The 13,893-nt window shown below is 33.9% G+C and overlaps 2 protein-coding genes across 2 annotated transcripts; both read right to left on the bottom strand.

Annotated features, from left to right (window-relative positions):
* Positions 1-3,202: 3,202 nt before the first annotated feature.
* On the bottom strand, positions 3,203-10,645 carry LOC149908662 (uncharacterized). The gene is made up of 9 exons (XM_090102128.1): positions 9,264-10,645; positions 8,819-9,052; positions 8,076-8,330; positions 7,562-7,765; positions 6,746-6,972; positions 5,892-5,994; positions 5,043-5,181; positions 4,419-4,558; positions 3,203-3,871 (listed from the first exon to the last, which is right to left on the bottom strand). Exons 1-9 carry the CDS (start codon positions 10,485-10,487, stop codon positions 3,737-3,739), a joined length of 2,661 nt encoding a protein of 886 aa, XP_089958254.1. The 5' UTR covers positions 10,488-10,645; the 3' UTR covers positions 3,203-3,736.
* A 1,924-nt stretch (positions 10,646-12,569) lies between these two features.
* On the bottom strand, positions 12,570-13,292 carry Bet5 (blocked early in transport 5). Its single transcript, XM_090102339.1, has 2 exons — positions 13,144-13,292; positions 12,570-12,930 (listed from the first exon to the last, which is right to left on the bottom strand). Exons 1-2 carry the CDS (start codon positions 13,240-13,242, stop codon positions 12,592-12,594), a joined length of 438 nt encoding a protein of 145 aa, XP_089958465.1. The 5' UTR covers positions 13,243-13,292; the 3' UTR covers positions 12,570-12,591.
* Between the last annotated feature and the right edge of the window lie 601 nt (positions 13,293-13,893).

The following is a 13,893-nucleotide window of genomic DNA, read 5'->3' on the forward strand; positions in this document are numbered from 1 at the left end:
AAAAACTAAAGAAAAAATTGCAACTGACCTGATGTTAAAATGTTACATCGCTTTAGCGCAAAGCGACTAAACGCGATATTAACAATGTTTCTTGAATTGTTTTGTGAAATTTGCAATTTAATAAAGTGAGACTATGATAATCTAAACTTAAATTTGAGATATACGGTATGATATCTCAAATTTAAGTTAGGGCTTGTTAGAGCGGTGGAAGAATCTAAATAAAGACAAAGGAAAAGCTAAAAAGATGCAATCAATAATGCTTTCTATGTAGATCGCTGTTATTCAATTTTTTTAGATAAACTTTTACAGTGACGATTAAAAAAGATAAGAAAATCTAAGAATGTTAAATTCCGAAAAAATATGTGACTGCCACAATATAGAGACCATTTCGAGATGAATTTAATAATACATATATGTATCAATAATAGTAATTGCAGTTAAATTGATAAAAAAAAATTAATAAAAATAATCTGATTATAAATCGCCTATGGTGTCGAATCAAAAAGATTGAATCTTAAATTTATGTAGTTATTATTATAAATTTGTTACAAAAATGGCATGACTCTGTACGCACATGTATAACGGAATTAAATATAGTGGCTATTCTTTAATCGACCAAATTATAATTTAATGTCACACTATTGTTATTGTGTTAAAAAAACTTTATGTGTATTCATGGTTTACCAAATGATAATTACGAAACTATAAGTGACATATCACACTAGCGGATTGCGAGCGGTTTCAAAGCGGAGCGGGTGCGCAACGAATACGTTGCGGTTGCGCAGCGAATTCGTTGCGGACGCGTGGCAGATGCGCAACGTTTACGTCGCAGTCATGTACACTCATTAACAAAATGGAATCCGTGCTGGTTGTTACTTATAACTTGTGATAGTATAATAATTATGAGATCATTATTTTTTACGAGTTTCATAACATGTTAATGTTTAGGGTATTGTTTTATCTATTAAATCTTGGTCGAAATGCAATCAGATAACTTAATTGCTCATTAAGAAAGTTCATTAGTGAAATAAATGTTAAAGCTCCTTAACTAAAACAGGGCTATCTTATTATTAGATAAATAGCAGTGAATAGAAAATTTTATCAAGCAACCAGCAACTCACTATCACTTTGCTCATAATTAGGTTCACAAAATCTCTTTATAACATACGTTGCTATGGGAGAGATTATACTGGTCAGTCGTTACATACTTTTGGAATGTATGGTACATTCTAAAAGTCCTAGTAATTCAATTTTATAGCACCTTTTTTTAACAACTCCAGTTGTTATTACATCTTTAGTTAACTGTTAAGTAAGTGCATTTCCACAGTACGGTTAAAAAATTGAGTGCTACAGAAACGATGGAAATATTGAATGGAAGTTAGGCAAGGCGGAAGGGCTGGCTTTTGTGCGAGAGTATACAAAATGACGCGTCCGCAACGAATTCGCTGCGCAACCGCGGCGTGTTCGTTGCGCGCCCGCAACGTATTCGTTGCGCACCCGCTCCGCTTTGAAACCGCTCGCAATCCGCTAGTGTGATATGTCACTAAATGTCTGGTTGTAATAGAATATATCACTAACTTATAAATATATTATCTTCATTACAACTTACATATTATAAATTATGTCAATAAACTTATGTCAAAAACTATTTAATGATAAACATATTATTCTTAAATCATGTATAATTTATTTTCGTATTTATCAAAAAATGTAATAAAGTATATTTTGTATATTTGTTAGGAAGTTATACACCAATTAAATATCTCGTTTATTTTGTATAAGTTCTTGCCTCTAAATATTGTGATTAATAAAATAAGTGTACATTGAATAGTTGTATAGATCGTGATGCCATTGTATGTATGTTTAACTGGCATTTATCTTTGAAAATAAATGGGTATATAACATGTTCATACGACTTTTATTTCATTTTACCTTACTCCTGAAATACTTATGCATATAAATATATTTGCCGCATAAAGAACGGTTGTTGAGCTTGTAAATTTTCGATATTTGCACATTTTTCACTTGAAATCATATCAATTTTATAAGAATTCACAATGATGCCGACCGATGCTGACCGCCTCCTTGGTACAGTGGTTGACGCGTGAGCGTAGCACTGTGGGGTCCTGGGTTCGATTCCCGGTGGAGACGAAGAAAAAAAAATGAGGGCGATACTAATCCCTAAAGAAACGCGATCAGTGAAACAGATGTATACATCTGTCCCTTACCCCACTAGGGGACATGGGATTTCACAACAAACAATGATGCCGATTACGTGGCATCGATTTACGTAACGAAAAAATTGCTAAAGATGCGATTTCGTTTTGTAGTCTGGAATGTGATAAATAGGATTTTATTATACTTAAAAGCTTACATAACTACCCATGAATGAATGAATGAATTTAAACTGGAAAACCGCAAACATGCTTTACGTGCAGGGGCAGCAACAAACATTGTTCTAAGAGCGACGTCCACGTCAAAGTCTCTCGCATACGAAATTAAAACCTATACCTACCTAAATGAATATAAAAAGGAATAATTTTTGTGGACGCGCTAATTTAGGGTACTTCTGGACCGATTTCAAAAACTATTTCACCGTTGTGTTATGTGTATACAGTACCTGATCCCTGAGTGCTGTACCACTAGTCATTAATATCATAGACGAAGACGATATAGACGGCTAAATACAAAAGCTTCTCTCAATTCAGAAAGTACAAAAATGTATACAATAATTTTACTGTTCCACAAATTTAAGATTCAATTTTTTCAGATCAAATTTAGATTACATTCTGTATTTCCTGCAAAAGTGTAAAATTATTAATCCAGAACGCACACCTCAATTCTTTACATTTCTTTATACGAACATACACACGCCTTGACACAGAAATTAAAATTACGCTGGATTATTTCTGTCCGATTCTGATTTTTTAGAATAAGTTATGTGTGAATGAAATTCTCAATTCAGATTGTGAATTCAGACAGGTATTCTGGTGAATAAATTGTACAATTTTACACTTCATTCCTTTAATATGTACAAGAGGAAGGCGAAAAAATTAAAAAAAAAAACACATTTTTGTAAAAACTTCATTTATTAAACATTATGTAAATGACAAGGAATGCATTAAACTTAAATATCAAAAACATAAATATCTCTTACACACAGAACATACTTAATACAAAAAGACACATTTATATCCATTCCGTTCTCAGATATTAAATAAACTAACGTAATATCTAAATTTAAAACATTTTTTTTAAATTAAAGATAAGACGATACATTTTCAAATTCACAACGGTGGGCGGAATCACACAGGGTTAAAACCCTACAAAAATATTGCTATTTAGGAATTATTTTTATTTTATTGTACTTTATTAAGTTTAAAGGCGGCGGTTTTATTAGACCAAGAGCCATTTAAATGACGCTGGCATATGTTTTCATCAATGTGGAATATTTGAATTCCTAAGACGGTCCGACACGAAACTCTGCTTACGCGTCTATTAGGCAGAGTTTCAATAAAGCGTATACAAAGACTTTGAACATTACTACATCGAAATAAGGTGTTTATTTGAATGAATGTTTTATACAACACTGACGTATTTTTACCTTTTAATAGGCTATAGTATATTGTAACGCAAAAACCTAATACATTTTTTATTTTAATTTTGTTCTTTACATAGATTTTAAGTTATATCTAAAAATTGTTGTGGCAATAAATATATTATTTCTTCTATATAATTAAGCTTTCCAAGGCGGTTGTTTGGAATATCCCGGTTTATTTCTATCCCTCCGTTCGTGCAAATCTCTATCGCTTGTGGGCCGTTCTGCTGTATCGCGGTTTCGTACTTCGCCGCTTGGTGGTTTTGTTAGTAACTGAAATGTATAAAGAAAATAATTATTAATTTCTGTTTCCTTCAATATTTGGGAAGATTTTCGAAGGTTTTCTATAATTTTTTAAATTTTAAGTATTAAAAGACGCGTATGTAACTGCAGGCGGAAAATGAGTTTTATAAACTTGACTTAATTTATTCGTTTTCTTAGGGATCCTACAGTCAGAATTTTGTAACAATACTCAATAAAGCTATTACAGTAGCTGGCAACGAACTTGGCATGAATTTAGCATGGTCGGGGTAAGTTCGCGCACCAATAGAGTGCTTGTTTAATATTCATACAGCTATTGCTGTAATTTATTTTTAATTATTTCTGGTTAGAAGAAAGTTAAATAAAGATTTTGCGATGCTTTTTATATATTTGTTATTCAAAACGGCACACTAACGCACACACTATAAGACGAGCGAAAAAGAGGCAATTGTGGCAAATTAGCCACATTTCAATGTGCCGCTCCCGGGTCGCTTGTAATCTATCTACACTTTTGTACTTATAATAAAATTGTGACGAAACTATATATAAAAATATTTACCATTTTCACATAATGCTGCAGCTCACTATCACTGAGGTCCTCAAACTGCATGTCTGTCTGTCTGCGGGGCTGCAACTTGTCTAAAGATGGCACCGTTAGAGGGGGCACCTTGTGTGTGTAGTCGGGGTGGGGGGTGCATACTGTGAATAGGAATAAAGGAATTTATAAAGCAGTAAACAATTATTTTTTAATTAAATAATATTTAGTCCTTTCATAATAAGATGTGAAAAAAAAGACGGGTTGCACTCCGGGAGTGCCGGCAGAAGTGAAAACTTGATTATTAACGTTGAGCATGTTTGATATTTTGGAATGGTATCAGTCTTACGCATGGAATATAAGGGCTAAAAAAAAAAGTCCGTCTTACGCTTTTTCGATCAGGCCACGTGTCCTGACGCGAGTTTAAGATTTTATACCCAACGCCGCTAAAGAAGTTTTCACTTCAAAATATTTCATTGCCGCAACACGTTATGAGCGTTTTCAGTCAGTCAGTCGTCAGGACACGTGACCTGATCGAAAAAGCGTAAGACGGATGGATATCAAACATGCTCAACGTTAATAATCAAGTTTTCACTTCTGCCGGCACTCCCGGAGTGCAACCCGTCTTTTTTTTTCTCCCTCCCTTACCTGAATCCCTCCCCTCCCCCTCAGACCCTCTGTGTGTATGCGTAAGTATTTGTAAAGCTTGTCGCCATTGAGCCTCCATTACACCGTGTAGTTGGGAAGCTATTTCTCCGCGACGACGACGATAGGTTTCGAGTTTACTCTGTGGGATTGAAAAAAAAAATATGCATACTTTTTTTGCAGTCGCAAATTATTTAATGCTAGCTGTGCCACTCCTGTTGGTCTTATATATTAAATATTAAGTATCCCTAACCCTTCCTCGATAAATGGGCTATCTAACACCGAAATATTTTTTTAAATCGGACCAGTAGTTCCTGAGATTAGCGCGTACAAAGAAACAAATAAACTCTTCAGCTTTATAATATTAGTATAGATTTATATGCAACTAGCCTTCCGCCTGCGGCTTTACCGGCTTAGTCTAAAACCCTATAAATTATAATATATTAAAACCTTCCTCTTGAATCACTATAATATTTATTAAAAAAAAAAACGCATCAAAATCCTTTGCGTAGTTTTAATGATTAATGATGTGATGAATGAGTAATGATGTTCAATACAGGGACAGAGAAAGCGACTTTGTTTTATACTATACTAGTGGTCCGCCCTGGCTTCGCCCGTGGTACATATTTAGTATCCTATGTCCTTCTCCTGGCTCTAAACTACCTCCCTGCCAATTTTCAGCTAAATCGGTTCAGCTGTTCTTGAGTTATAAGTGGAGTAACTAACACAACTTTCTTTTATATCATAATATACATAATATGATAGATCTAACTTCAAACTATTTAACGTCTTTTTCGCCTGAGAATTTTGGACGAAATTATAAAAAAAAAAAACATAAAAAGTGCTTTATACCTCAAGCAATCCAATCTTCTCATTGGCCTGTGCGAGCTGCAGCCGACACAACTTTATCTCCTCTCTCTGTTTCTCTTCCAAGACATTCACTTCTAGCCTGTGCCTGGAAAATCAAGGATTGTGAGATTTAATGAAACTACGGTAAAAGTAAAACTTTTTTCACATTATATAAACACTACAAAGTTTAGTAACAATATGCCATTAAGGGTATAAAAATCGCTTGTATCCCTACTCCGCGACATGAAATATACAGACGAAATACTTTGAGTTGATGTAATAAATGTTTTACTTTGATAAACATACTACCGATCCACCCGGTAAAGCATCATCAAAATCCATTCAGTGGTTTTCGCATGAAGTAACATATAAACATGAATTTTTGTAAAAATTAAGCTCTCCACGTAATTTGAACTCTAAGTTTTGCTTACCACTTTATTTAAGTTTATTTTGCAAAAATTTAGCTTTATACTAGCGGTCCGCCCTGACTTCGCCCGTGCTACATGTTTAAACTATCCTATCTCTCAAGTTGGATCGAACTGCACATGGTGTGCGAATTTTATTATTCGGTTAACTGGTTTAGGAGTCCATTGAGGACAAACATTGTGACACGAGATTTATATATATTAAGACTAGCTTACCGCCCGCGGCTTCGCCCGCTTTGTCTAAAACCTAATAAAATATATACTAAAACCTTCCTCTTGAATCACTCTATCTATTAAAAAAAACCGCATCAAAATCCGTTGCGTAGTTTTAAAGATTTTAGCATACAAAGGGACATAGGGACAGAGAAAGCGACTTTGTTTTATACTATGTAGTGATGAGCTTTTACTAAATTATCTCTACGCTACACTCACTGTTCCTCGATCCTCACAATCTGTTTATTGTATGCGTCCACTATACTGTTCTCCTTGCTCCTGGCAGCTGCCTCCATATCTCGTTCTGCAGCATCCAGCTGTCTTTGGAACTCGTGGAGTTTACCGAGCACAGCTTCTTCGAGCTGCTGCTGGTAGTGGCTCTTGAGTTCTGTCTTTTGGAGTTCTAGGTGCTTGCGGAGGGATTTAGCTTCGTTTTCTAGTGTGTCCTGTGTGTTATAGATATAAATGAGTCGTTGATAGATGTTAGTTATAATGTTAAGAACCTATTGTAATTTGTATGCAGCACTAGCAAACCCGGCGAACTCCGTTTCGTCCCCAGTTGGCTTCGTATTATGTAACATCTCATTTTTTCCCGCTTTTCTGTTGAAATTTTTCCCGAATTTTCTTTGCTATAAACCTCACGGAGCCCGAGACCTTGCCAACGAATGCAAAACCGTGGAAATCGGTTCATGCGTTCTGGAGTTATAGCGATAGAAAGGAAAACCCGACTTATTTTTATATAGTAGATTTTTATTAATTAATATAACTGGAACTGTTATCAAAATTATTGATTTGATATTTAAACAAGGAAATATGCAAATGTAAACAAATAAAATAATGGTATAAAGTTGTTATATTTAATTTTGGTCTATTCTATAACTACACATGCAACACTACCCAAGTGTACCGTATAACTTAGTTTTTAATACAATAAATTCAACATGAAAACAAACTATTTGGGAAATTTCATTAACAAACATTTTTTACCTATAGCTATTTTTATAATCTCTAGTTACTTAATTCAATAAAACTCACGCATCTTCTCAGCATTTCGCTCAATTGATTCTGTGTATCACACAGCTGCCGTTCCAGTACCGTGCATCTGGATCTCTCTTCATTCACTTTTTCCTTTAAAATGTCTTTCTCTTGTTGTATTAGGGATGAGGTTTCTTCGTTTGATCGTAATTTCTGATTCAGTTCGTTCACTTTGCCTTTCGTCATCTCGTGTTCTAGCTTTTCCTGTTAAAAGGTTGAATAATATAACGAAAAGCCGAAAAATTTTCGTTTATTCATTATTCTATTTAACATGTAATTTCGAAACTTTACAGCAAGCTTAGACACGTCTTTAATTTTGTTTAATATACACTTAAACCAAACACAAGAAAATACTAAGTCAGTCTAATTTAAGCGAGAATTGAAAAAACAAGACAAATATGATGATGAGTAAGCTCCATAGTAAACATTTAGCATAATTTTTTTCAATAATTACTTATATTGTGCTACAACAAACAATTACTACAAACATTATACATTTAGTCAGTTCACTCACTTTATCCAACGCCTCCTCAAGATTCCTAACACAATCTGTAGACTGTTTATTCAATCGCATCACAGTCTCGTAATTTTCCTTCAGAACCTCTACTTCCTTATCCTTGTTCCTGATAACTTCATCTTTACTCGCTACCAACCGTTCCATGTTATCTTGTAGTTGCTTCTTATCGGCTGTCAATTGTTTGCATTTCTCTTGATAGTCGTGCGCGAGATCGAGAGCTTTGTACAGTTCCGATTCGAAGTGGTGGGTTTTCTGAAATATTTTAAGATGCATTATGATATTGTTGTTTAAAGGAGTAAATGACTTTTAGTAGTTAAAAGTGCTTTAGGTATGGGAGTGTTCCTATATCCAGGAACAAATTTATACATAATACTAGCGGTCCGCCCTGGCTTCGCCCGTGGTACATATGAAAAATAGATGTTGGCCGATTCTCAGACTTACCCGATATGCACAGAAAATTTCATGAGAATCGGTCCACCCGTTTCGGAGGAGTATGCAGACTAACATTGTGACACGAGAATTTTATATATAAGATTATATATAAGAAGATAATATAATAAAATCATAGGAAAGTCAAAACTTTACATTGAATATTTTTTAAAAGAATAACCTGTGCGTGATCTACATTAGATACCGAAGCAACACATATAATTTTACAAGCAATTAATATGTTTCTTATATTTTCAGTATTTGCCAGAATCTAGAATAGTGAACGAGACAAACAATAAAACAAAACTTACTTTTTGCGCGTCTTCAGCAACAACTTTAAAATTATCAACTTCATGGGTCATCTTTTCCAACGCACTCCTGTGTCTCTCTTCTGCTTTATCCAAACTACCAGTGAGTTTCAGCCAGGCATCTCGTAGCTTACTTATCGCTGTATCCTTTGCTTTGTCGACTTTTATCGCAACGGCTAGCTTCTCTTGTTGTTCAATGATTTTTCTTTGCAACTGCTGGATCATTGCTTCGCAATGCTGTAAACATATTTTGTCATATTTAAAATTGTGTCACAGGTATAATAAATAAATTTAATATAACATTTGTATGAGTAATTTTAAATTTATTATAGCATTTTGTATGGGTTGTTTGTTTTCCAAACTATTAATGTGAATGATTTATTATTATTATTTATGAGTATACAAATAAATATATATCAATAAAAGAAGTGATTTTATTTAAAATTACCTCTCTCTTTAGCCTTTCCTCTTCCAATTTATTATTATCAGACCTTTCTCCCCTTTCCATTTTCTCTCCCCAAAGCTCACTCAAACTAAGTAAGTCAGTATCTATTGAATCAATATTCATTTTATGTGCGTCCCTGTTTTCATAGCCAAAGGGCCTCATTTGGGGCATTTTGAATTCTTCTTTTCTAGTCCTTTCTTCTGTCAATGAGTTTTGATAATCCCTGCTGTAGTTCTGCGATTTATAATGTTCAAGAACTTTAGTAGCTCTATCATATATTTTGTTAGATGAAGGTTTGAATGACTCGGAATATGTACTTGTTGATTGCACACATTTTGGTGTTGAAGTTGGCTGAATATCTTTGCTTTCAGAGAAATTTAATTTGCGAACACTGGGGGACCTTGTTTCCAGCTTTTCTTGTGTATTTTTTGTTGTTGAATCCTGTTCAACTTTATAATTCCTTGGCAAAGATTGCAAACCACTTGGATTATTTTTCACTAAATATATGTACTTATCTAAAACAGAGCTTGGCACAGTTCTTCCACTGGGCAACACCACATCATCTGTATTGCTTTTAACATCATACTTATTTGTCATATAATCACCAGTAGCTTTTATTACATTTTCTGGGCTGATGGTCTCCTCGTTTGCTCTGGTTTCAGGGCTTTCGTAACATTCTACTTTAGTTAAAAATTCATCAATTTCATGCAGTAGCAATTTATCATTTTTCTTACTTGGAGTAGATACAATACTACTGATGTCACCATCCATACTTTGCATGTCATTTATTTTAACCGATTTTTTATAAAAGTTATCCAATTTTAAACTAGGAATTGTTTTTTTAACGGCATCTATTGTATCTAGACTGGTTAATGAACTTTCTTTCGCCCTGTCTTTTCGTAAAACTTTACGACGTCGCCTCCGAGGAAATGTGAAACATTTTCTATCGACGCTACCGTTTTCAAAACTGTCGGAATCCCATGTTTTTCTCCTCGAACTGACGCTGGACAGGGTGTTGTTAGAGTCCAATTCTAGACTTTCTAACCTAGATTCCAACGAATGCACTTGGTTGACAAGTTTGCCTAGGACTTGTGCCGTGCACGAAACCGGTTTGTGAACGACAGTTCGCGAAGACTCCAGTACTGAAGTGTCAGAATCTGAGCTAGAAACGAGGAAAAAGTTCGGAGGTATCAGGAGAAGAACATCGGTGTCATCCGTTTCACTCATTACAAATACGAAAACTTTTTTGGCGGCATAAAACTGGAGCCATCATATGTATTGTGTACTGATATGTTATTATAATACCTAAAAAGTTATATAGGTATCCTATTAATTTCATAAACACGTCGAGTTGTAATTAAATTATAGATTAGCTATATTCCATTAATAAACGACTTTGTTTGTTTGTTGATTACTCAGAGGTTGATTATTTTTGTTGACAGCTTTGAAGTTTGAGCTTTTGATTTTTGAAGTTTAAACAGTAGACTCACAAGTCTACAACGGACGAATTTTATTTTTCTATGAAAGGATACGTGTCTATTAGGTTAACGATTTGATTTTTTTACTTCAGAAACGTGGTAAAAACGCTTCACAAACAGGTTCTGAAGAAAGTATAATGCGTGAATTTTGTATTTGAGTCACATAATAATTTATATTGCCTTCTAGACTTTAAATATTTATATAATACAATCAGCAAAATACAATATGTAGTTCACAAGCAGCATTTTTCGTAGCAATTTCGTAGTATCACATTTGCTTTGTGCTTTTGTGATATAGGTAATAGGACGTAGAGAACGTCGAACATTCAAAGATTTTCTTGTTTAGGGATATTATTAAAAACAACTCATGATTTTTTAAACCATACTATTGTTGTGTATTGTTGTGTTGGCACCCCCCCAATGATTGGCACTCTGATCTGTAATCTTTATTCTTGACAGGGCAACACCTTGTTGTCCGTGAATCTGCCTGAGTAATCAAATTTCTTTGAATATTTTATACTAGCTTACCGCCCGCGGCTTCGCCCGCTTTGTCTAAAACCTAATTAATTATATACTAAAACCTTCCTCTTGAATCACTCATTCTATTAAAAAAAACCGCATCAAAATCCGTTGCGTAGTTTTGAAGATTTAAGCATACATAGGGACATAGGAAGAGAGAGACAGACAGAGATAGCGACTTTGTTTTATACTATGTAGTGATGAGACAAGCAATATGTACATAACATAATATGTAGAACTTACAATAATTTGTATTTTTGTGTATTTAGTTTTAATGAATAAGTCTTAGTTCAGATGATAAATCTTTTTAAATGCATCTGAGGCATTTAGAAATACTTGGTTACAAGGAAATTAAATTTCTTCATATAGAAGACTAGCGACCCGCCCCGGCTTCGCACGGGTACAATGCTGATACTAAATACACTACAGAAAAACTGTGAACGTTGTATATAAAAACATAGCGGCCCGCTCCGGCTTCGCACGGGTATAAAATAGATAGCCGGGCGGCCGACCTGTAGCGCTGCAAACGCTACGTCCCGCAATTTTTAAATCTGTAATATCTTCGAAAATATTCACTTAAATCATACGGTGTAAAGGGCCATATAGATCTATATTAAATGAACAATGTATTCAAGGTATTTAATTGGTTAAGGATTAATGCTGTATTGGTTAAAATCGCATCGAAAATTAGCCATTATTTATCGTAAAAAGTAAATGACAAAAAAAAGTTATTGTGGGTTATCCATAAGAGATAGACATATACCATCGCGGACTTTTCTGTAGACCTTTTCAATGTGTATACTTAGTACATTATTTTGATAGAACTCGTAGGGTTCAGCCTGCGTTTGCAATTTAAGCGGAATAAATGTAATTTTTTACGACATCACATTAGAAACCTCAAAAATAACAGTACTTCTCCACTATTTAATGGATGTTATTATACATATAAACCTTCCTCTTGAATCACTCTATCTATTAAAAAAAACCGCATCAAAATCCGTTGCGTAGTTTCAAAGATTTAAGCGTACAAAGGGACATAGGGACATAGGGACAGGGAAAGCGACTTTGTTTTATAATATGTAGTGATGTGAAAATAACAAAACGAGGGATTATAACTAGAAACCATATCAAAAACCATATCAATATCCTAATTTAATATCTAAATATATAAAAAAAAACTTAAAAAATAACAACTTCTCTTACAAATATGCCTTCTTAAATCTTATACTACTTGAAAAACAAATCTATTAGCGGGGCTCATACTTGCAAACCACACTACAATGAGATATAGACAATTAAATAAATAACAACATTAAATACATTATACTTTATCTTCAAGAGGCTCTTGCAGCACTTAAAGGCGCCTGTTTAATAAATAAATCTAGTTTATTCTTAAATAATTCACTAATAATTGGTTCGCCGATCCCACACAATGGATTCCGAATTACATACTTTACATAGATGTCTGAATAAATCTTTTTTAACAATTCTCTCATTCCCTGAGCTTGATTGTCTGTGTTGAGAGCGAATTTGAGCCCTGAAGGGGTTTCCAAATGATGGATTGTGTATTTCGATGTTCTGTAGCTGATGAAGCCATCTTTGGGATCCAGAGGGGATATCTTTGTCACAAATGATTTTATGGAAAACAGCATTCCATACATTAACTTGCCCTCCTGGAATTAGTGAAAAGTTATTGTATAGCTAAAGTATGTGTTGTGTTTTAAACATTCTGAAATTGAGCACAAAAAATCAAACATTAAGTATAATGGAATGGCAATTGCACTGTTAAGGGAATTTGACACTAAATGGTATTTTTTTATATTAAAATGATAAAATTAATATATTTAAAGCGATTCGTTCTAAAAACACCAAAATAAAACAATCACCTCCTCCCTAGACATTCCAGATTGTTTACTCCTATTCCATTCACCATAATAAAGTAATGTGCCATAGCGATCAAAAATATACATATTATAAATCGTCATTTTAGCAGAATACGATTACAATTCACAGTTAGTAGTTACAGAAGTATATAACAATTATTTCAAGAATATTTTACAAAATTGAAGTGTAAATACATCAATAAACAAAACGTCAATACAATACGTCACTGTCAGTTTGAAATCAAAATATGGCTGACACAGAGTAAGGTGGTAAATGTTAAAAATATGTACTTAATGACGTTTCAAAAGTGCTTCTAGAAGAAGTCTAATTGAATAAATAAATGTTTGAGTTTGAGTTTTGAGTTTAGAGCAACTCGGCAGAGCAAGTAAATGGCTGAGAAATACCTACGGGGTTTGCACGGGTTTGCACTTTGCCGTTTGAAAGACATCGTTTCATAGAGGACGTTTCATAGAGGAATAATGTATAGCTGAGACATCTCCTTTCGTTTTCATTCTTATTTCTCATATGGTAACAAAATAGAACTATTTCAACTTTCAAGTGTGATATTTTCAAAGTACATACGTAATAAAAATTTTACATAAATATGGAACATTTTTTGCCACATATACCATATTCACGGACATATAATAAATAAATATTATAATACCAAAAAGCCAATCTTTTGTCATTGAGTTAATATGTACTACGTACTAGAGAGGCTATTCCAAACAAAAACATTGCGCACGGCCGAC

The sequence above is a fragment of the Colias eurytheme genome, chromosome 5 (assembly GCF_061535395.1).
Source record: "Colias eurytheme isolate Ceu_HAF_F1 chromosome 5, ilColEury1 Martin Lab GWU primary, whole genome shotgun sequence".
Classification (NCBI taxonomy): Eukaryota; Metazoa; Arthropoda; class Insecta; order Lepidoptera; family Pieridae; genus Colias; species Colias eurytheme.